Source organism: Parambassis ranga, chromosome 21 (genome assembly GCF_900634625.1).
Source record: "Parambassis ranga chromosome 21, fParRan2.1, whole genome shotgun sequence".
NCBI classification, from domain to species: Eukaryota; Metazoa; Chordata; class Actinopteri; family Ambassidae; genus Parambassis; species Parambassis ranga.
Window position 1 is genome coordinate 13221851 of NC_041041.1, and position 25594 is coordinate 13247444.

Genomic DNA, 25594 nt, shown 5'->3' on the forward strand with positions numbered 1-25594 from the left:
GAACAGCAGAACCTCATCAATCCCTAATGGCTGAAAACATACAAGTGAAGGAGAGCGAAGCCAGGCTCAGACAGCAGGAGGAAGCTGCACTCCTCCCAGACGAGTCCTATGTGTTGTTGCTGATAAAGTGTATGAGGCTGAAGAAACAACTGAGAAAGCAGGAGGCGGCCAACACTATAGAAAAGCAGAACCCTTCACAGAGGAGACCGGTTGCTGAAAAGGGTAAAGAGGCAGCAGAAACAAGAGGAGGAAGAGGAGGCCGACAAAAAAGGGCTGAAACTTGAGCAGCAGGCTCTCCATGAACATCTGAAGGAGAGCGAAGCCAGGCTCAGACAGGAGGAGGTCAAAAGAGGAAGTCGCAACAGCTGAACTCCTCACAGAGGCAGAACCCCTCAAGCCCTTGCTTTGAATGCTTATTTAAATGACTGCTTTGAACTCTTATATGAAATCTGCATGTAACTCATGATGACATTTTTTAAACCTCTTCAAATTTTGATTACCAGATACATACAAATACTTCAGATGATTAGTAGTAGGTAATAAACGTCATGAGGATCTGAGGATCTCTCAACAACTTTTGATAACTTCTGCTGTGTACTGTCTTTTTATTCATCTATTTGTAGGTTATACACATTTAATGTTCTATCCCAAAATCTGCTGATTTTGGTCAGATATAGATTAACATTATTAGTGTGTACACAAATCCACTGCATTGACATTTTTTGGTGATGAAACTGCCATTTTCACCTTTTGGTTTAGTACTCACTGCCTTCCTTTGCACTAGTGTCAGTCAACATGGACTTGGAGGGGGAACTTTAAAAACCTTCCAGCTCTGCAGCTGGCTTTGTTTCATAAATGAAAAAAATCTCTCTGATGCAAACCACACAACATTAGAACAGCTGCTGTCTTCCCATTGAGATACCGAGGACGGAAACATGAACACCTTGCTGGTTTATGCTAATGTTAAAGGATGTGATCGATGGTCTGTTACATGATTGTCAATGTATTGCAATGCAGCCTCATCCCATTACATGAAACAGTCACCCAGTTCAATCCATTATTTCATACACACATATCTGTCATTTTCTAATGAAAAAGTGAACATAAATAAAATACATTTTTTCATGCACATGTTCACAAATCTAATAGAACACAATTCTAAGGGAAGGCCATTTGTTTGAAATTCATGTAGCCGTAACAAAACAAACACAAAAGAAAAGAAAAAGGAAATTTGTGTCACTGAGCACAAAACAATACATTTAAAAATACTGGACTCTTCAAAGTATTACAAATAAACCAGCAGTGATTGGTTTGCCAGAGGATAAAGCAATATGGAGGAGCCTCTAGTAAAATAACTCAGCATTCACAGCATCACTATACTGGACAGATTCAGAAGTGAAGTTAACAATTCAAGGAAATTGCTACAGTTCCAAAACAATAATTCATCACTTACTACAAGGAAAAGTCACAAAGTGATTGTAATACTGTTACTGAGGCGAGTCACTGTTTAAGAAAATAACACTGGATTCTAAATCCAAATTTCACAGAGGCCAATCCAGGGCATGGCCAGGTACCACATCAAAGTGATGTAAGACTTATTCTGGGCACTTTCTTAGATCTAAGTTCACTTAGCTGATAGATGCCCATATAGTCTGAGCCATGCAGTCCTGGTGTTAGCTGTTCAGCCCACCTTCTTGTGAAGCAGCATATTGTTTTTCTCTGACTCAAGTATGCTATGATCAGACAAACAACCATCTGACACTAACTCACAGGTGGCACTATGCGAATCTCTGGGATATTAGGTCCAGAAATGCACCTTCAGATACCATTTATCACCACCAAACACCACCTAAACAGACAGAGATGAGAACTATAAAACTATAGAACTATAAATCCACAAATGACTGATTGTTGCTGCATGAGAGCTTCTCGATAAGAAGCTTGTTTTTTGCTATATATTTGCACCTTTGCTAGGAGATGTTTATATATATAGCCTATATATATGGTTGGATGGATGCATGGAACAAAAACGGCAGTACGATACAGTACAATTTAAAAACTTTGACAATATTTTTGTCACATAATATAGAGCTGTAGAATGTTCTTTCAATAATTACATAAAAGTAGGGTTGCATTTTAAAATAAGGGGAAAGGAGGGGGTGTATGTTTGTTACTTATATAATGTTCACCATAATATTTATTGCCATGTATGTTCATCGCAATGCTGGAAACACTATCACTTCAGACAAAGTTTTTGTTTAATTTACTTAACTTGAACAATACTTTGCTACATATCCACCTCTAGACAACATAACTTATGCCAGCTAAAATGTTCAAATCTCATTATGCTTCATTTTAGTCATCTGCATCATTAGTCATCATCTCAGTATGCTTGAAAATAATCTGTAATCCTCTGTTTGGGTCCTCTCCTCCTCATCCTCCTCCATCCAATGCTGGTTATTGAGCCCTGTACTAAATTCTGAATGCACTGATGTTCCAGGTCACAGAAACTGTGAATGCAACTTTTTTTGCATGCACAGGTACAGCAGAACAAAGTGGTGAGTGTGTGTGAGAGGGAGAGGGGATTTAATTGGTTGATTTATTGAATATCTGCGTGATGGAAACCAGACTGCAACCTGCATCTCCGGGAAAATTACAACATTAGGCTACTATAAGACTATTTAATCGTTTTCCGAACGCATATCTATTTATAGAAGCTGCCGGAATGCCGTACTGAACCGTTCTGGCCCACTTTAACCCCGATGTATCGCTGTCTTTCTTTTCTTTTCTCTCGTCTTTTCACGTGTGTAACCTGTCTGCAATTTATATATTGTAGTCGCAACCGCCTGAAATGCCCAGATTTGATTGGCTGTGAGTTATCACGTGGGATAGATAAACTCGTATGCAATTGGTCTGTGCGTTTCCTCATGCGCTAAGACACTACCGTAAAGTCAATGGAAGCTGCGGCAGTTAAAATAGAAGCGTCCCGTCAGGTTTTAAAGAATAACCTGTTTGGACTATAAGTTCGGGTCCGTATGGGACGGCTTCTGGGTCCGGATCCGGACCGCGGCCCGCCATTTGGTGACCCCTGCAATATACAAAAACACAATAATACTCAAAATAGAGCTACTTTGCAGAATAATGGCATAGTCAAGTCCAGCAGTATGTTCAGCGTAGTGCATACAAGCACATAGACTTTAGCACAGGGTGTGAGTGCCTTGGGATGCTGTGGACAGGTAATAAAATGGCAATGTTTGCACACAAACGGCGCAACTATGTTAAAATCACAAATCAGAATGCCGTGAATATACTGACACGTCTCATGTGTATTATGTTACCGGACTAACCGGTTGATGTTACCATGGAGACAGCGAACATCAAAACAGGCTAATTTAGCGGCTATGCTAGCTCACGCAAATAACATCAAAGGCTCCAACAGATGCGTATGTATGTGGTAGAAGGGGGCGGGGCTACAATGTTGACGTCAGAGGATCAAAGGATCAAAGGCTAGTTTCAAAGTATATAGCTGCACCTGAGTTCAGTATTTTACCATACTGCCCAGTGTGTACACACGAGAGCGACATTTTGAAGAGCTTTAGGAGCACAGTGATTTCAGTTTTAAGGATTATTGATCGTTCAGAGAGGAACATTTTCTCACCTACTGAAGAACACAGGAGCACAGTGATTCCAGCATTCAGGAATACTTGCCATTCAGACAGGAACATTTGTTCATCTACTAAAGAAATGTTCTGCAACATTTCTTCACCTGCTACCCTAGCACAGGAACCAATGGAAAACAACAACCGGATGTTTAGCGGGACTTGTCTTTTCCCCTTTCTCTCTTTCCGAAAGGCAGCAAAGAAAGGAAAGAAGGAACAGAAGCGTACTTCCAGATATGAGAAGCTGGCCTCTGAATTTTGCTCCCTGCAAAGCCAGCTAGACACTGTCCTGGAAACAAACAGCCTGCTGACCAGTCTGGTAAATGAGAAGAACTCCTTGGAGGACAGGCTGACACAGGAGAGGGAGGCAAAGGATCAGTGCCTGCTTCAACAGCAAGAGCAAAGCAAAGAGCTGCAACTCCTCAGAACCACCAACAGTCAGATCCACACCGAACTGACGGAACAGAGGAGCCTTGTCCAACAACTGAGTGCTGAAAACGAAGCCCTGCGGCAGCTCACAGCCAGCAAAGCCAGGCTCAGACAGCACGAGGAACTCCTCCCAGACGAGTCCTATGCGAAGTTGCTGATAAAATATGTGAGGCTGAAGAAACGACTGAGAAAGCAGGGGGTGGCCTGCAATATAGAAGAGGAGGAAGAAGAACTGGTGGAAAAGAGGAGACTGGTCCAACAAGTGGGTGATGAAAACAAAGCACTCCGTAAACAGCTGAGGCAGCTCCCAGGACAGATAAGACTGGACCTGGAGAAGGAACTGTCAGGGAAGGAGGCACAAATCATCTCCTTGCAGCAGTCTCTGGAGCTCCAGCAGAAACACACTGAAACACAAATACAAGAGTTTCAGGCAAAGCTGGACAAAGCCATCACTGCAGCGAAGGAGAAGTCTGTCTTAGAAGAAGAGCTGAAAAGGAGGCGCCAGAAAGAAATGAGGGAACAGGAGGAGGCAGCTGAGGCAGGCAAGAGAAGACAGGAGGAAAGAGAGAAACTGTCAGAGAAGGAAGCAGCCGTCATCTGTCTGCAGCAGGCTGTCCTGCAAAAAGACAGTCTGATCCACCAACTGGAAGAGGAGAAGTCTTCCCTGGAAGAGGAGCTGCAACTTGAGCGGAAGGCTCATGAGCAAGACGAACAGATGAAACTGATCGGCGAGCTCTCTTCAAAAATTTCTGAACAGCAGAACCTCATCAACTCCCTAATGGCTGAAAACATACAAGTGAAGGAGAGCGAAGCCAGGCTCAGACAGCAGGAGGAAGCTGCACTCCTCCCAGACGAGTCCTATGTGTTGTTGCTGATAAAGTGTATGAGGCTGAAGAAACAACTGAGAAAGCAGGAGGCGGCCAACACTATAGAAAAGCAGAACCCTTCACAGAGGAGACCGGTTGCTGAAAAGGGTAAAGAGGCAGCAGAAACAAGAGGAGGAAGAGGAGGCCGACAAAAAAGGGCTGAAACTTGAGCAGCAGGCTCTCCATGAACATCTGAAGGAGAGCGAAGCCAGGCTCAGACAGGAGGAGGTCAAAAGAGGAAGTCGCAACAGCTGAACTCCTCACAGAGGCAGAACCCCTCAAGCCCTTGCTTTGAATGCTTATTTAAATGACTGCTTTGAACTCTTATATGAAATCTGCATGTAACTCATGATGACATTTTTTAAACCTCTTCAAATTTTGATTACCAGATACATACAAATACTTCAGATGATTAGTAGTAGGTAATAAACGTCATGAGGATCTGAGGATCTCTCAACAACTTTTGATAACTTCTGCTGTGTACTGTCTTTTTATTCATCTATTTGTAGGTTATACACATTTAATGTTCTATCCCAAAATCTGCTGATTTTGGTCAGATATAGATTAACATTATTAGTGTGTACACAAATCCACTGCATTGACATTTTTTGGTGATGAAACTGCCATTTTCACCTTTTGGTTTAGTACTCACTGCCTTCCTTTGCACTAGTGTCAGTCAACATGGACTTGGAGGGGGAACTTTAAAAACCTTCCAGCTCTGCAGCTGGCTTTGTTTCATAAATGAAAAAAATCTCTCTGATGCAAACCACACAACATTAGAACAGCTGCTGTCTTCCCATTGAGATACCGAGGACGGAAACATGAACACCTTGCTGGTTTATGCTAATGTTAAAGGATGTGATCGATGGTCTGTTACATGATTGTCAATGTATTGCAATGCAGCCTCATCCCATTACATGAAACAGTCACCCAGTTCAATCCATTATTTCATACACACATATCTGTCATTTTCTAATGAAAAAGTGAACATAAATAAAATACATTTTTTCATGCACATGTTCACAAATCTAATAGAACACAATTCTAAGGGAAGGCCATTTGTTTGAAATTCATGTAGCCGTAACAAAACAAACACAAAAGAAAAGAAAAAGGAAATTTGTGTCACTGAGCACAAAACAATACATTTAAAAATACTGGACTCTTCAAAGTATTACAAATAAACCAGCAGTGATTGGTTTGCCAGAGGATAAAGCAATATGGAGGAGCCTCTAGTAAAATAACTCAGCATTCACAGCATCACTATACTGGACAGATTCAGAAGTGAAGTTAACAATTCAAGGAAATTGCTACAGTTCCAAAACAATAATTCATCACTTACTACAAGGAAAAGTCACAAAGTGATTGTAATACTGTTACTGAGGCGAGTCACTGTTTAAGAAAATAACACTGGATTCTAAATCCAAATTTCACAGAGGCCAATCCAGGGCATGGCCAGGTACCACATCAAAGTGATGTAAGACTTATTCTGGGCACTTTCTTAGATCTAAGTTCACTTAGCTGATAGATGCCCATATAGTCTGAGCCATGCAGTCCTGGTGTTAGCTGTTCAGCCCACCTTCTTGTGAAGCAGCATATTGTTTTTCTCTGACTCAAGTATGCTATGATCAGACAAACAACCATCTGACACTAACTCACAGGTGGCACTATGCGAATCTCTGGGATATTAGGTCCAGAAATGCACCTTCAGATACCATTTATCACCACCAAACACCACCTAAACAGACAGAGATGAGAACTATAAAACTATAGAACTATAAATCCACAAATGACTGATTGTTGCTGCATGAGAGCTTCTCGATAAGAAGCTTGTTTTTTGCTATATATTTGCACCTTTGCTAGGAGATGTTTATATATATAGCCTATATATATGGTTGGATGGATGCATGGAACAAAAACGGCAGTACGATACAGTACAATTTAAAAACTTTGACAATATTTTTGTCACATAATATAGAGCTGTAGAATGTTCTTTCAATAATTACATAAAAGTAGGGTTGCATTTTAAAATAAGGGGAAAGGAGGGGGTGTATGTTTGTTACTTATATAATGTTCACCATAATATTTATTGCCATGTATGTTCATCGCAATGCTGGAAACACTATCACTTCAGACAAAGTTTTTGATTAATTTACTTAACTTGAACAATACTTTGCTACATATCCACCTCTAGACAACATAACTTATGCCAGCTAAAATGTTCAAATCTCATTATGCTTCATTTTAGTCATCTGCATCATTAGTCATCATCTCAGTATGCTTGAAAATAATCTGTAATCCTCTGTTTGGGTCCTCTCCTCCTCATCCTCCTCCATCCAATGCTGGTTATTGAGCCCTGTACTAAATTCTGAATGCACTGATGTTCCAGGTCACAGAAACTGTGAATGCAACTTTTTTTGCATGCACAGGTACAGCAGAACAAAGTGGTGAGTGTGTGTGAGAGGGAGAGGGGATTTAATTGGTTGATTTATTGAATATCTGCGTGATGGAAACCAGACTGCAACCTGCATCTCCGGGAAAATTACAACATTAGGCTACTATAAGACTATTTAATCGTTTTCCGAACGCATATCTATTTATAGAAGCTGCCGGAATGCCGTACTGAACCGTTCTGGCCCACTTTAACCCCGATGTATCGCTGTCTTTCTTTTCTTTTCTCTCGTCTTTTCACGTGTGTAACCTGTCTGCAACTTATATATTGTAGTCGCAACCGCCTGAAATGCCCAGATTTGATTGGCTGTGAGTTATCACGTGGGATAGATAAACTCGTATGCAATTGGTCTGTGCGTTTCCTCATGCGCTAAGACACTACCGTAAAGTCAATGGAAGCTGCGGCAGTTAAAATAGAAGCATCCCGTCAGGTTTTAAAGAATAACCTGTTTGGACTATAAGTTCGGGTCCGTATGGGACGGCTTCTGGGTCCGGATCCGGACCGCGGCCCGCCATTTGGTGACCCCTGCAATATACAAAAACACAATAATACTCAAAATAGAGCTACTTTGCAGAATAATGGCATAGTCAAGTCCAGCAGTATGTTCAGCGTAGTGCATACAAGCACATAGACTTTAGCACAGGGTGTGAGTGCCTTGGGATGCTGTGGACAGGTAATAAAATGGCAATGTTTGCACACAAACGGCGCAACTATGTTAAAATCACAAATCAGAATGCCGTGAATATACTGACACGTCTCATGTGTATTATGTTACCGGACTAACCGGTTGATGTTACCATGGAGACAGCGAACATCAAAACAGGCTAATTTAGCGGCTATGCTAGCTCACGCAAATAACATCAAAGGCTCCAACAGATGCGTATGTATGTGGTAGAAGGGGGCGGGGCTACAATGTTGACGTCAGAGGATCAAAGGATCAAAGGCTAGTTTCAAAGTATATAGCTGCACCTGAGTTCAGTATTTTACCATACTGCCCAGTGTGTACACACGAGAGCGACATTTTGAAGAGCTTTAGGAGCACAGTGATTTCAGTTTTAAGGATTATTGATCGTTCAGAGAGGAACATTTTCTCACCTACTGAAGAACACAGGAGCACAGTGATTCCAGCATTCAGGAATACTTGCCATTCAGACAGGAACATTTGTTCATCTACTAAAGAAATGTTCTGCAACATTTCTTCACCTGCTACCCTAGCACAGGAACCAATGGAAAACAACAACCGGATGTTTAGCGGGACTTGTCTTTTCCCCTTTCTCTCTTTCCGAAAGGCAGCAAAGAAAGGAAAGAAGGAACAGAAGCGTACTTCCAGATATGAGAAGCTGGCCTCTGAATTTTGCTCCCTGCAAAGCCAGCTAGACACTGTCCTGGAAACAAACAGCCTGCTGACCAGTCTGGTAAATGAGAAGAACTCCTTGGAGGACAGGCTGACACAGGAGAGGGAGGCAAAGGATCAGTGCCTGCTTCAACAGCAAGAGCAAAGCAAAGAGCTGCAACTCCTCAGAACCACCAACAGTCAGATCCACACCGAACTGACGGAACAGAGGAGCCTTGTCCAACAACTGAGTGCTGAAAACGAAGCCCTGCGGCAGCTCACAGCCAGCAAAGCCAGGCTCAGACAGCACGAGGAACTCCTCCCAGACGAGTCCTATGCGAAGTTGCTGATAAAATATGTGAGGCTGAAGAAACGACTGAGAAAGCAGGGGGTGGCCTGCAATATAGAAGAGGAGGAAGAAGAACTGGTGGAAAAGAGGAGACTGGTCCAACAAGTGGGTGATGAAAACAAAGCACTCCGTAAACAGCTGAGGCAGCTCCCAGGACAGATAAGACTGGACCTGGAGAAGGAACTGTCAGGGAAGGAGGCACAAATCATCTCCTTGCAGCAGTCTCTGGAGCTCCAGCAGAAACACACTGAAACACAAATACAAGAGTTTCAGGCAAAGCTGGACAAAGCCATCACTGCAGCGAAGGAGAAGTCTGTCTTAGAAGAAGAGCTGAAAAGGAGGCGCCAGAAAGAAATGAGGGAACAGGAGGAGGCAGCTGAGGCAGGCAAGAGAAGACAGGAGGAAAGAGAGAAACTGTCAGAGAAGGAAGCAGCCGTCATCTGTCTGCAGCAGGCTGTCCTGCAAAAAGACAGTCTGATCCACCAACTGGAAGAGGAGAAGTCTTCCCTGGAAGAGGAGCTGCAACTTGAGCGGAAGGCTCATGAGCAAGACGAACAGATGAAACTGATCGGCGAGCTCTCTTCAAAAATTTCTGAACAGCAGAACCTCATCAACTCCCTAATGGCTGAAAACATACAAGTGAAGGAGAGCGAAGCCAGGCTCAGACAGCAGGAGGAAGCTGCACTCCTCCCAGACGAGTCCTATGTGTTGTTGCTGATAAAGTGTATGAGGCTGAAGAAACAACTGAGAAAGCAGGAGGCGGCCAACAGCTATAGAAAAGCAGAACCCTTCACAGAGGAGACCGGTTGCTGAAAAGGGTAAAGAGGCAGCAGAAACAAGAGGAGGAAGAGGAGGCCGACAAAAAAGGGCTGAAACTTGAGCAGCAGGCTCTCCATGAACATCTGAAGGAGAGCGAAGCCAGGCTCAGACAGGAGGAGGTCAAAAGAGGAAGTCGCAACAGCTGAACTCCTCACAGAGGCAGAACCCCTCAAGCCCTTGCTTTGAATGCTTATTTAAATGACTGCTTTGAACTCTTATATGAAATCTGCATGTAACTCATGATGACATTTTTTAAACCTCTTCAAATTTTGATTACCAGATACAAACAAATACTTCAGATGATTAGTAGTAGGTAATAAACGTCATGAGGATCTGAGGATCTCTCAACAACTTTTGATAACTTCTGCTGTGTACTGTCTTTTTATTCATCTATTTGTAGGTTATACACATTTAATGTTCTATCCCAAAATCTGCTGATTTTGGTCAGATATAGATTAACATTATTAGTGTGTACACAAATCCACTGCATTGACATTTTTTGGTGATGAAACTGCCATTTTCACCTTTTGGTTTAGTACTCACTGCCTTCCTTTGCACTAGTGTCAGTCAACATGGACTTGGAGGGGGAACTTTAAAAACCTTCCAGCTCTGCAGCTGGCTTTGTTTCATAAATGAAAAAAATCTCTCTGATGCAAACCACACAACATTAGAACAGCTGCTGTCTTCCCATTGAGATACCGAGGACGGAAACATGAACACCTTGCTGGTTTATGCTAATGTTAAAGGATGTGATCGATGGTCTGTTACATGATTGTCAATGTATTGCAATGCAGCCTCATCCCATTACATGAAACAGTCACCCAGTTCAATCCATTATTTCATACACACATATCTGTCATTTTCTAATGAAAAAGTGAACATAAATAAAATACATTTTTTCATGCACATGTTCACAAATCTAATAGAACACAATTCTAAGGGAAGGCCATTTGTTTGAAATTCATGTAGCCGTAACAAAACAAACACAAAAGAAAAGAAAAAGGAAATTTGTGTCACTGAGCACAAAACAATACATTTAAAAATACTGGACTCTTCAAAGTATTACAAATAAACCAGCAGTGATTGGTTTGCCAGAGGATAAAGCAATATGGAGGAGCCTCTAGTAAAATAACTCAGCATTCACAGCATCACTATACTGGACAGATTCAGAAGTGAAGTTAACAATTCAAGGAAATTGCTACAGTTCCAAAACAATAATTCATCACTTACTACAAGGAAAAGTCACAAAGTGATTGTAATACTGTTACTGAGGCGAGTCACTGTTTAAGAAAATAACACTGGATTCTAAATCCAAATTTCACAGAGGCCAATCCAGGGCATGGCCAGGTACCACATCAAAGTGATGTAAGACTTATTCTGGGCACTTTCTTAGATCTAAGTTCACTTAGCTGATAGATGCCCATATAGTCTGAGCCATGCAGTCCTGGTGTTAGCTGTTCAGCCCACCTTCTTGTGAAGCAGCATATTGTTTTTCTCTGACTCAAGTATGCTATGATCAGACAAACAACCATCTGACACTAACTCACAGGTGGCACTATGCGAATCTCTGGGATATTAGGTCCAGAAATGCACCTTCAGATACCATTTATCACCACCAAACACCACCTAAACAGACAGAGATGAGAACTATAAAACTATAGAACTATAAATCCACAAATGACTGATTGTTGCTGCATGAGAGCTTCTCGATAAGAAGCTTGTTTTTTGCTATATATTTGCACCTTTGCTAGGAGATGTTTATATATATAGCCTATATATATGGTTGGATGGATGCATGGAACAAAAACGGCAGTACGATACAGTACAATTTAAAAACTTTGACAATATTTTTGTCACATAATATAGAGCTGTAGAATGTTCTTTCAATAATTACATAAAAGTAGGGTTGCATTTTAAAATAAGGGGAAAGGAGGGGGTGTATGTTTGTTACTTATATAATGTTCACCATAATATTTATTGCCATGTATGTTCATCGCAATGCTGGAAACACTATCACTTCAGACAAAGTTTTTGTTTAATTTACTTAACTTGAACAATACTTTGCTACATATCCACCTCTAGACAACATAACTTATGCCAGCTAAAATGTTCAAATCTCATTATGCTTCATTTTAGTCATCTGCATCATTAGTCATCATCTCAGTATGCTTGAAAATAATCTGTAATCCTCTGTTTGGGTCCTCTCCTCCTCATCCTCCTCCATCCAATGCTGGTTATTGAGCCCTGTACTAAATTCTGAATGCACTGATGTTCCAGGTCACAGAAACTGTGAATGCAACTTTTTTTGCATGCACAGGTACAGCAGAACAAAGTGGTGAGTGTGTGTGAGAGGGAGAGGGGATTTAATTGGTTGATTTATTGAATATCTGCGTGATGGAAACCAGACTGCAACCTGCATCTCCGGGAAAATTACAACATTAGGCTACTATAAGACTATTTAATCGTTTTCCGAACGCATATCTATTTATAGAAGCTGCCGGAATGCCGTACTGAACCGTTCTGGCCCACTTTAACCCCGATGTATCGCTGTCTTTCTTTTCTTTTCTCTCGTCTTTTCACGTGTGTAACCTGTCTGCAACTTATATATTGTAGTCGCAACCGCCTGAAATGCCCAGATTTGATTGGCTGTGAGTTATCACGTGGGATAGATAAACTCGTATGCAATTGGTCTGTGCGTTTCCTCATGCGCTAAGACACTACCGTAAAGTCAATGGAAGCTGCGGCAGTTAAAATAGAAGCGTCCCGTCAGGTTGTAAAGAATAACCTGTTTGGACTACAAGTTCGGGTCCGTATGGGACGGCTTCTGGGTCCGGATCCGGACCGCGGCCCGCCATTTGGTGACCCCTGCAATATACAAAAACACAATAATACTCAAAATAGAGCTACTTTGCAGAATAATGGCATAGTCAAGTCCAGCAGTATGTTCAGCGTAGTGCATACAAGCACATAGACTTTAGCACAGGGTGTGAGTGCCTTGGGATGCTGTGGACAGGTAATAAAATGGCAATGTTTGCACACAAACGGCGCAACTATGTTAAAATCACAAATCAGAATGCCGTGAATATACTGACACGTCTCATGTGTATTATGTTACCGGACTAACCGGTTGATGTTACCATGGAGACAGCGAACATCAAAACAGGCTAATTTAGCGGCTATGCTAGCTCACGCAAATAACATCAAAGGCTCCAACAGATGCGTATGTATGTGGTAGAAGGGGGCGGGGCTACAATGTTGACGTCAGAGGATCAAAGGATCAAAGGCTAGTTTCAAAGTATATAGCTGCACCTGAGTTCAGTATTTTACCATACTGCCCAGTGTGTACACACGAGAGCGACATTTTGAAGAGCTTTAGGAGCACAGTGATTTCAGTTTTAAGGATTATTGATCGTTCAGAGAGGAACATTTTCTCACCTACTGAAGAACACAGGAGCACAGTGATTCCAGCATTCAGGAATACTTGCCATTCAGACAGGAACATTTGTTCATCTACTAAAGAAATGTTCTGCAACATTTCTTCACCTGCTACCCTAGCACAGGAACCAATGGAAAACAACAACCGGATGTTTAGCGGGACTTGTCTTTTCCCCTTTCTCTCTTTCCGAAAGGCAGCAAAGAAAGGAAAGAAGGAACAGAAGCGTACTTCCAGATATGAGAAGCTGGCCTCTGAATTTTGCTCCCTGCAAAGCCAGCTAGACACTGTCCTGGAAACAAACAGCCTGCTGACCAGTCTGGTAAATGAGAAGAACTCCTTGGAGGACAGGCTGACACAGGAGAGGGAGGCAAAGGATCAGTGCCTGCTTCAACAGCAAGAGCAAAGCAAAGAGCTGCAACTCCTCAGAACCACCAACAGTCAGATCCACACCGAACTGACGGAACAGAGGAGCCTTGTCCAACAACTGAGTGCTGAAAACGAAGCCCTGCGGCAGCTCACAGCCAGCAAAGCCAGGCTCAGACAGCACGAGGAACTCCTCCCAGACGAGTCCTATGCGAAGTTGCTGATAAAATATGTGAGGCTGAAGAAACGACTGAGAAAGCAGGGGGTGGCCTGCAATATAGAAGAGGAGGAAGAAGAACTGGTGGAAAAGAGGAGACTGGTCCAACAAGTGGGTGATGAAAACAAAGCACTCCGTAAACAGCTGAGGCAGCTCCCAGGACAGATAAGACTGGACCTGGAGAAGGAACTGTCAGGGAAGGAGGCACAAATCATCTCCTTGCAGCAGTCTCTGGAGCTCCAGCAGAAACACACTGAAACACAAATACAAGAGTTTCAGGCAAAGCTGGACAAAGCCATCACTGCAGCGAAGGAGAAGTCTGTCTTAGAAGAAGAGCTGAAAAGGAGGCGCCAGAAAGAAATGAGGGAACAGGAGGAGGCAGCTGAGGCAGGCAAGAGAAGACAGGAGGAAAGAGAGAAACTGTCAGAGAAGGAAGCAGCCGTCATCTGTCTGCAGCAGGCTGTCCTGCAAAAAGACAGTCTGATCCACCAACTGGAAGAGGAGAAGTCTTCCCTGGAAGAGGAGCTGCAACTTGAGCGGAAGGCTCATGAGCAAGACGAACAGATGAAACTGATCGGCGAGCTCTCTTCAAAAATTTCTGAACAGCAGAACCTCATCAACTCCCTAATGGCTGAAAACATACAAGTGAAGGAGAGCGAAGCCAGGCTCAGACAGCAGGAGGAAGCTGCACTCCTCCCAGACGAGTCCTATGTGTTGTTGCTGATAAAGTGTATGAGGCTGAAGAAACAACTGAGAAAGCAGGAGGCGGCCAACACTATAGAAAAGCAGAACCCTTCACAGAGGAGACCGGTTGCTGAAAAGGGTAAAGAGGCAGCAGAAACAAGAGGAGGAAGAGGAGGCCGACAAAAAAGGGCTGAAACTTGAGCAGCAGGCTCTCCATGAACATCTGAAGGAGAGCGAAGCCAGGCTCAGACAGGAGGAGGTCAAAAGAGGAAGTCGCAACAGCTGAACTCCTCACAGAGGCAGAACCCCTCAAGCCCTTGCTTTGAATGCTTATTTAAATGACTGCTTTGAACTCTTATATGAAATCTGCATGTAACTCATGATGACATTTTTTAAACCTCTTCAAATTTTGATTACCAGATACAAACAAATACTTCAGATGATTAGTAGTAGGTAATAAACGTCATGAGGATCTGAGGATCTCTCAACAACTTTTGATAACTTCTGCTGTGTACTGTCTTTTTATTCATCTATTTGTAGGTTATACACATTTAATGTTCTATCCCAAAATCTGCTGATTTTGGTCAGATATAGATTAACATTATTAGTGTGTACACAAATCCACTGCATTGACATTTTTTGGTGATGAAACTGCCATTTTCACCTTTTGGTTTAGTACTCACTGCCTTCCTTTGCACTAGTGTCAGTCAACATGGACTTGGAGGGGGAACTTTAAAAACCTTCCAGCTCTGCAGCTGGCTTTGTTTCATAAATGAAAAAAATCTCTCTGATGCAAACCACACAACATTAGAACAGCTGCTGTCTTCCCATTGAGATACCGAGGACGGAAACATGAACACCTTGCTGGTTTATGCTAATGTTAAAGGATGTGATCGATGGTCTGTTACATGATTGTCAATGTATTGCAATGCAGCCTCATCCCATTACATGAAACAGTCACCCAGTTCAATCCATTATTTCATACACACATATCTGTCATTTTCTAATGAAAAAGTGAACATAAATAAAATACATTTTTTCATGCACATGTTCACAAATCTAATAGAACACAATTCTAAGGGAAGGCCATTTGTTTGAAATTCATGTAGCCGTAACAAAACAAACACAAAAGAAAAGAAAAAGGAAATTTGTGTCACTGAGCACAAAACAATACATTTAAAAATACTGGACTCTTCAAAGTATTACAAATAAACCAGCAGTGATTGGTTTGCCAGAGGATAAAGCAATATGGAGGAGCCTCTAGTAAAATAACTCAGCATTCACAGCATCACTATACTGGACAGATTCAGAAGTGAAGTTAACAATTCAAGGAAATTGCTACAGTTCCAAAACAATAATTCATCACTTACTACAAGGAAAAGTCACAAAGTGATTGTAATACTGTTACTGAGGCGAGTCACTGTTTAAGAAAATAACACTGGATTCTAAATCCAAATTTCACAGAGGCCAATCCAGGGCATGGCCAGGTACCACATCAAAGTGATGTAAGACTTATTCTGGGCACTTTCTTAGATCTAAGTTCACTTAGCTGATAGATGCCCATATAGTCTGAGCCATGCAGTCCTGGTGTTAGCTGTTCAGCCCACCTTCTTGTGAAGCAGCATATTGTTTTTCTCTGACTCAAGTATGCTATGATCAGACAAACAACCATCTGACACTAACTCACAGGTGGCACTATGCGAATCTCTGGGATATTAGGTCCAGAAATGCACCTTCAGATACCATTTATCACCACCAAACACCACCTAAACAGACAGAGATGAGAACTATAAAACTATAGAACTATAAATCCACAAATGACTGATTGTTGCTGCATGAGAGCTTCTCGATAAGAAGCTTGTTTTTTGCTATATATTTGCACCTTTGCTAGGAGATGTTTATATATATAGCCTATATATATGGTTGGATGGATGCATGGAACAAAAACGGCAGTACGATACAGTACAATTTAAAAACTTTGACAATATTTTTGTCACATAATATAGAGCTGTAGAATGTTCTTTCAATAATTACATAAAAGTAGGGTTGCATTTTAAAATAAGGGGAAAGGAGGGGGTGTATGTTTGTTACTTATATAATGTTCACCATAATATTTATTGCCATGTATGTTCATCGCAATGCTGGAAACACTATCACTTCAGACAAAGTTTTTGTTTAATTTACTTAACTTGAACAATACTTTGCTACATATCCACCTCTAGACAACATAACTTATGCCAGCTAAAATGTTCAAATCTCATTATGCTTCATTTTAGTCATCTGCATCATTAGTCATCATCTCAGTATGCTTGAAAATAATCTGTAATCCTCTGTTTGGGTCCTCTCCTCCTCATCCTCCTCCATCCAATGCTGGTTATTGAGCCCTGTACTACATTCTGAATGCACTGATGTTCCAGGTCACAGAAACTGTGAATGCAACTTTTTTTGCATGCACAGGTACAGCAGAACAAAGTGGTGAGTGTGTGTGAGAGGGAGAGGGGATTTAATTGGTTGATTTATTGAATATCTGCGTGATGGAAACCAGACTGCAACCTGCATCTCCGGGAAAATTACAACATTAGGCTACTATAAGACTATTTAATCGTTTTCCGAACGCATATCTATTTATAGAAGCTGCCGGAATGCCGTACTGAACCGTTCTGGCCCACTTTAACCCCGATGTATCGCTGTCTTTCTTTTCTTTTCTCTCGTCTTTTCACGTGTGTAACCTGTCTGCAATTTATATATTGTAGTCGCAACCGCCTGAAATGCCCAGATTTGATTGGCTGTGAGTTATCACGTGGGATAGATAAACTCGTATGCAATTGGTCTGTGCGTTTCCTCATGCGCTAAGACACTACCGTAAAGTCAATGGAAGCTGCGGCAGTTAAAATAGAAGCGTCCCGTCAGGTTTTAAAGAATAACCTGTTTGGACTATAAGTTCGGGTCCGTATGGGACGGCTTCTGGGTCCGGATCCGGACCGCGGCCCGCCATTTGGTGACCCCTGCAATATACAAAAACACAATAATACTCAAAATAGAGCTACTTTGCAGAATAATGGCATAGTCAAGTCCAGCAGTATGTTCAGCGTAGTGCATACAAGCACATAGACTTTAGCACAGGGTGTGAGTGCCTTGGGATGCTGTGGACAGGTAATAAAATGGCAATGTTTGCACACAAACGGCGCAACTATGTTAAAATCACAAATCAGAATGCCGTGAATATACTGACACGTCTCATGTGTATTATGTTACCGGACTAACCGGTTGATGTTACCATGGAGACAGCGAACATCAAAACAGGCTAATTTAGCGGCTATGCTAGCTCACGCAAATAACATCAAAGGCTCCAACAGATGCGTATGTATGTGGTAGAAGGGGGCGGGGCTACAATGTTGACGTCAGAGGATCAAAGGATCAAAGGCTAGTTTCAAAGTATATAGCTGCACCTGAGTTCAGTATTTTACCATACTGCCCAGTGTGTACACACGAGAGCGACATTTTGAAGAGCTTTAGGAGCACAGTGATTTCAGTTTTAAGGATTATTGATCGTTCAGAGAGGAACATTTTCTCACCTACTGAAGAACACAGGAGCACAGTGATTCCAGCATTCAGGAATACTTGCCATTCAGACAGGAACATTTGTTCATCTACTAAAGAAATGTTCTGCAACATTTCTTCACCTGCTACCCTAGCACAGGAACCAATGGAAAACAACAACCGGATGTTTAGCGGGACTTGTCTTTTCCCCTTTCTCTCTTTCCGAAAGGCAGCAAAGAAAGGAAAGAAGGAACAGAAGCGTACTTCCAGATATGAGAAGCTGGCCTCTGAATTTTGCTCCCTGCAAAGCCAGCTAGACACTGTCCTGGAAACAAACAGCCTGCTGACCAGTCTGGTAAATGAGAAGAACTCCTTGGAGGACAGGCTGACACAGGAGAGGGAGGCAAAGGATCAGTGCCTGCTTCAACAGCAAGAGCAAAGCAAAGAGCTGCAACTCCTCAGAACCACCAACAGTCAGATCCACACCGAACTGACGGAACAGAGGAGCCTTGTCCAACAACTGAGTGCTGAAAACGAAGCCCTGCGGCAGCTCACAGCCAGCAAAGCCAGGCTCAGACAGCACGAGGAACTCCTCCCAGACGAGTCCTATGCGAAGTTGCTGATAAAATATGTGAGGCTGAAGAAACGACTGAGAAAGCAGGGGGTGGCCTGCAATATAGAAGAGGAGGAAGAAGAACTGGTGGAAAAGAGGAGACTGGTCCAACAAGTGGGTGATGAAAACAAAGCACTCCGTAAACAGCTGAGGCAGCTCCCAGGACAGATAAGACTGGACCTGGAGAAGGAACTGTCAGGGAAGGAGGCACAAATCATCTCCTTGCAGCAGTCTCTGGAGCTCCAGCAGAAACACACTGAAACACAAATACAAGAGTTTCAGGCAAAGCTGGACAAAGCCATCACTGCAGCGAAGGAGAAGTCTGTCTTAGAAGAAGAGCTGAAAAGGAGGCGCCAGAAAGAAATGAGGGAACAGGAGGAGGCAGCTGAGGCAGGCAAGAGAAGACAGGAGGAAAGAGAGAAACTGTCAGAGAAGGAAGCAGCCGTCATCTGTCTGCAGCAGGCTGTCCTGCAAAAAGACAGTCTGATCCACCAACTGGAAGAGGAGAAGTCTTCCCTGGAAGAGGAGCTGCAACTTGAGCGGAAGGCTCATGAGCAAGACGAACAGATGAAACTGATCGGCGAGCTCTCTTCAAAAATTTCTGAACAGCAGAACCTCATCAACTCCCTAATGGCTGAAAACATACAAGTGAAGGAGAGCGAAGCCAGGCTCAGACAGCAGGAGGAAGCTGCACTCCTCCCAGACGAGTCCTATGTGTTGTTGCTGATAAAGTGTATGAGGCTGAAGAAACAACTGAGAAAGCAGGAGGCGGCCAACACTATAGAAAAGCAGAACCCTTCACAGAGGAGACCGGTTGCTGAAAAGGGTAAAGAGGCAGCAGAAACAAGAGGAGGAAGAGGAGGCCGACAAAAAAGGGCTGAAACTTGAGCAGCAGGCTCTCCATGAACATCTGAAGGAGAGCGAAGCCAGGCTCAGACAGGAGGAGGTCAAAAGAGGAAGTCGCAACAGCTGAACTCCTCACAGAGGCAGAACCCCTCAAGCCCTTGCTTTGAATGCTTATTTAAATGACTGCTTTGAACTCTTATATGAAATCTGCATGTAACTCATGATGACATTTTTTAAACCTCTTCAAATTTTGATTACCAGATACATACAAATACTTCAGATGATTAGTAGTAGGTAATAAACGTCATGAGGATCTGAGGATCTCTCAACAACTTTTGATAACTTCTGCTGTGTACTGTCTTTTTATTCATCTATTTGTAGGTTATACACATTTAATGTTCTATCCCAAAATCTGCTGATTTTGGTCAGATATAGATTAACATTATTAGTGTGTACACAAATCCACTGCATTGACATTTTTTGGTGATGAAACTGCCATTTTCACCTTTTGGTTTAGTACTCACTGCCTTCCTTTGCACTAGTGTCAGTCAACATGGACTTGGAGGGGGAACTTTAAAAACCTTCCAGCTCTGCAGCTGGCTTTGTTTCATAAATGAAAAAAATCTCTCTGATGCAAACCACACAACATTAGAACAGCTGCTGTCTTCCCATTGAGATACCGAGGACGGAAACATGAACACCTTGCTGGTTTATGCTAATGTTAAAGGATGTGATCGATGGTCTGTTACATGATTGTCAATGTATTGCAATGCAGCCTCATCCCATTACATGAAACAGTCACCCAGTTCAATCCATTATTTCATACACACATATCTGTCATTTTCTAATGAAAAAGTGAACATAAATAAAATACATTTTTTCATGCACATGTTCACAAATCTAATAGAACACAATTCTAAGGGAAGGCCATTTGTTTGAAATTCATGTAGCCGTAACAAAACAAACACAAAAGAAAAGAAAAAGGAAATTTGTGTCACTGAGCACAAAACAATACATTTAAAAATACTGGACTCTTCAAAGTATTACAAATAAACCAGCAGTGATTGGTTTGCCAGAGGATAAAGCAATATGGAGGAGCCTCTAGTAAAATAACTCAGCATTCACAGCATCACTATACTGGACAGATTCAGAAGTGAAGTTAACAATTCAAGGAAATTGCTACAGTTCCAAAACAATAATTCATCACTTACTACAAGGAAAAGTCACAAAGTGATTGTAATACTGTTACTGAGGCGAGTCACTGTTTAAGAAAATAACACTGGATTCTAAATCCAAATTTCACAGAGGCCAATCCAGGGCATGGCCAGGTACCACATCAAAGTGATGTAAGACTTATTCTGGGCACTTTCTTAGATCTAAGTTCACTTAGCTGATAGATGCCCATATAGTCTGAGCCATGCAGTCCTGGTGTTAGCTGTTCAGCCCACCTTCTTGTGAAGCAGCATATTGTTTTTCTCTGACTCAAGTATGCTATGATCAGACAAACAACCATCTGACACTAACTCACAGGTGGCACTATGCGAATCTCTGGGATATTAGGTCCAGAAATGCACCTTCAGATACCATTTATCACCACCAAACACCACCTAAACAGACAGAGATGAGAACTATAAAACTATAGAACTATAAATCCACAAATGACTGATTGTTGCTGCATGAGAGCTTCTCGATAAGAAGCTTGTTTTTTGCTATATATTTGCACCTTTGCTAGGAGATGTTTATATATATAGCCTATATATATGGTTGGATGGATGCATGGAACAAAAACGGCAGTACGATACAGTACAATTTAAAAACTTTGACAATATTTTTGTCACATAATATAGAGCTGTAGAATGTTCTTTCAATAATTACATAAAAGTAGGGTTGCATTTTAAAATAAGGGGAAAGGAGGGGGTGTATGTTTGTTACTTATATAATGTTCACCATAATATTTATTGCCATGTATGTTCATCGCAATGCTGGAAACACTATCACTTCAGACAAAGTTTTTGTTTAATTTACTTAACTTGAACAATACTTTGCTACATATCCACCTCTAGACAACATAACTTATGCCAGCTAAAATGTTCAAATCTCATTATGCTTCATTTTAGTCATCTGCATCATTAGTCATCATCTCAGTATGCTTGAAAATAATCTGTAATCCTCTGTTTGGGTCCTCTCCTCCTCATCCTCCTCCATCCAATGCTGGTTATTGAGCCCTGTACTAAATTCTGAATGCACTGATGTTCCAGGTCACAGAAACTGTGAATGCAACTTTTTTTGCATGCACAGGTACAGCAGAACAAAGTGGTGAGTGTGTGTGAGAGGGAGAGGGGATTTAATTGGTTGATTTATTGAATATCTGCGTGATGGAAACCAGACTGCAACCTGCATCTCCGGGAAAATTACAACATTAGGCTACTATAAGACTATTTAATCGTTTTCCGAACGCATATCTATTTATAGAAGCTGCCGGAATGCCGTACTGAACCGTTCTGGCCCACTTTAACCCCGATGTATCGCTGTCTTTCTTTTCTTTTCTCTCGTCTTTTCACGTGTGTAACCTGTCTGCAATTTATATATTGTAGTCGCAACCGCCTGAAATGCCCAGATTTGATTGGCTGTGAGTTATCACGTGGGATAGATAAACTCGTATGCAATTGGTCTGTGCGTTTCCTCATGCGCTAAGACACTACCGTAAAGTCAATGGAAGCTGCGGCAGTTAAAATAGAAGCGTCCCGTCAGGTTTTAAAGAATAACCTGTTTGGACTATAAGTTCGGGTCCGTATGGGACGGCTTCTGGGTCCGGATCCGGACCGCGGCCCGCCATTTGGTGACCCCTGCAATATACAAAAACACAATAATACTCAAAATAGAGCTACTTTGCAGAATAATGGCATAGTCAAGTCCAGCAGTATGTTCAGCGTAGTGCATACAAGCACATAGACTTTAGCACAGGGTGTGAGTGCCTTGGGATGCTGTGGACAGGTAATAAAATGGCAATGTTTGCACACAAACGGCGCAACTATGTTAAAATCACAAATCAGAATGCCGTGAATATACTGACACGTCTCATGTGTATTATGTTACCGGACTAACCGGTTGATGTTACCATGGAGACAGCGAACATCAAAACAGGCTAATTTAGCGGCTATGCTAGCTCACGCAAATAACATCAAAGGCTCCAACAGATGCGTATGTATGTGGTAGAAGGGGGCGGGGCTACAATGTTGACGTCAGAGGATCAAAGGATCAAAGGCTAGTTTCAAAGTATATAGCTGCACCTGAGTTCAGTATTTTACCATACTGCCCAGTGTGTACACACGAGAGCGACATTTTGAAGAGCTTTAGGAGCACAGTGATTTCAGTTTTAAGGATTATTGATCGTTCAGAGAGGAACATTTTCTCACCTACTGAAGAACACAGGAGCACAGTGATTCCAGCATTCAGGAATACTTGCCATTCAGACAGGAACATTTGTTCATCTACTAAAGAAATGTTCTGCAACATTTCTTCACCTGCTACCCTAGCACAGGAACCAATGGAAAACAACAACCGGATGTTTAGCGGGACTTGTCTTTTCCCCTTTCTCTCTTTCCGAAAGGCAGCAAAGAAAGGAAAGAAGGAACAGAAGCGTACTTCCAGATATGAGAAGCTGGCCTCTGAATTTTGCTCCCTGCAAAGCCAGCTAGACACTGTCCTGGAAACAAACAGCCTGCTGACCAGTCTGGTAAATGAGAAGAACTCCTTGGAGGACAGGCTGACACAGGAGAGGGAGGCAAAGGATCAGTGCCTGCTTCAACAGCAAGAGCAAAGCAAAGAGCTGCAACTCCTCAGAACCACCAACAGTCAGATCCACACCGAACTGACGGAACAGAGGAGCCTTGTCCAACAACTGAGTGCTGAAAACGAAGCCCTGCGGCAGCTCACAGCCAGCAAAGCCAGGCTCAGACAGCACGAGGAACTCCTCCCAGACGAGTCCTATGCGAAGTTGCTGATAAAATATGTGAGGCTGAAGAAACGACTGAGAAAGCAGGGGGTGGCCTGCAATATAGAAGAGGAGGAAGAAGAACTGGTGGAAAAGAGGAGACTGGTCCAACAAGTGGGTGATGAAAACAAAGCACTCCGTAAACAGCTGAGGCAGCTCCCAGGACAGATAAGACTGGACCTGGAGAAGGAACTGTCAGGGAAGGAGGCACAAATCATCTCCTTGCAGCAGTCTCTGGAGCTCCAGCAGAAACACACTGAAACACAAATACAAGAGTTTCAGGCAAAGCTGGACAAAGCCATCACTGCAGCGAAGGAGAAGTCTGTCTTAGAAGAAGAGCTGAAAAGGAGGCGCCAGAAAGAAATGAGGGAACAGGAGGAGGCAGCTGAGGCAGGCAAGAGAAGACAGGAGGAAAGAGAGAAACTGTCAGAGAAGGAAGCAGCCGTCATCTGTCTGCAGCAGGCTGTCCTGCAAAAAGACAGTCTGATCCACCAACTGGAAGAGGAGAAGTCTTCCCTGGAAGAGGAGCTGCAACTTGAGCGGAAGGCTCATGAGCAAGACGAACAGATGAAACTGATCGGCGAGCTCTCTTCAAAAATTTCTGAACAGCAGAACCTCATCAACTCCCTAATGGCTGAAAACATACAAGTGAAGGAGAGCGAAGCCAGGCTCAGACAGCAGGAGGAAGCTGCACTCCTCCCAGACGAGTCCTATGTGTTGTTGCTGATAAAGTGTATGAGGCTGAAGAAACAACTGAGAAAGCAGGAGGCGGCCAACGCTATAGAAAAGCAGAACCCTTCACAGAGGAGACCGGTTGCTGAAAAGGGTAAAGAGACAGCAGAAACAAGAGGAGGAAGAGGAGGCCGACAAAAAAGGGCTGAAACTTGAGCAGCAGGCTCTCCATGAACATCTGAAGGAGAGCGAAGCCAGGCTCAGACAGGAGGAGGTCAAAAGAGGAAGTCGCAACAGCTGAACTCCTCACAGAGGCAGAACCCCTCAAGCCCTTGCTTTGAATGCTTATTTAAATGACTGCTTTGAACTCTTATATGAAATCTGCATGTAACTCATGATGACATTTTTTAAACCTCTTCAAATTTTGATTACCAGATACAAACAAATACTTCAGATGATTAGTAGTAGGTAATAAACGTCATGAGGATCTGAGGATCTCTCAACAACTTTTGATAACTTCTGCTGTGTACTGTCTTTTTATTCATCTATTTGTAGGTTATACACATTTAATGTTCTATCCCAAAATCTGCTGATTTTGGTCAGATATAGATTAACATTATTAGTGTGTACACAAATCCACTGCATTGACATTTTTTGGTGATGAAACTGCCATTTTCACCTTTTGGTTTAGTACTCACTGCCTTCCTTTGCACTAGTGTCAGTCAACATGGACTTGGAGGGGGAACTTTAAAAACCTTCCAGCTCTGCAGCTGGCTTTGTTTCATAAATGAAAAAAATCTCTCTGATGCAAACCACACAACATTAGAACAGCTGCTGTCTTCCCATTGAGATACCGAGGACGGAAACATGAACACCTTGCTGGTTTATGCTAATGTTAAAGGATGTGATCGATGGTCTGTTACATGATTGTCAATGTATTGCAATGCAGCCTCATCCCATTACATGAAACAGTCACCCAGTTCAATCCATTATTTCATACACACATATCTGTCATTTTCTAATGAAAAAGTGAACATAAATAAAATACATTTTTTCATGCACATGTTCACAAATCTAATAGAACACAATTCTAAGGGAAGGCCATTTGTTTGAAATTCATGTAGCTGTAACAAAACAAACACAAAAGAAAAGAAAAAGGAAATTTGTGTCACTGAGCACAAAACAATACATTTAAAAATACTGGACTCTTCAAAGTATTACAAATAAACCAGCAGTGATTGGTTTGCCAGAGGATAAAGCAATATGGAGGAGCCTCTAGTAAAATAACTCAGCATTCACAGCATCACTATACTGGACAGATTCAG

General features: G+C 42.3%; 1 protein-coding gene across 1 annotated transcript in view; it reads left to right on the forward strand.

Moving 5' to 3' along the window:
• LOC114453749 (trichohyalin) overlaps nt 1-24485 on the forward strand; it is a 41309-nt gene extending 16824 nt beyond the window's left edge. Inside the window, exons 9-19 of the mRNA XM_028433644.1 lie at nt 129-222; nt 3857-4626; nt 4846-5062; nt 8697-9466; nt 9686-9890; nt 13538-14307; nt 14527-14743; nt 18378-19147; nt 19367-19583; nt 23218-23987; nt 24207-24485. Coding sequence (XP_028289445.1) covers nt 129-222; nt 3857-4626; nt 4846-5062; nt 8697-9466; nt 9686-9890; nt 13538-14307; nt 14527-14743; nt 18378-19147; nt 19367-19583; nt 23218-23987; nt 24207-24485 — 5079 coding nt within the window. The remainder of the gene's footprint in view (nt 1-128; nt 223-3856; nt 4627-4845; nt 5063-8696; nt 9467-9685; nt 9891-13537; nt 14308-14526; nt 14744-18377; nt 19148-19366; nt 19584-23217; nt 23988-24206) is intronic.
• The last annotated feature ends 1109 nt before the right edge of the window (nt 24486-25594 follow it).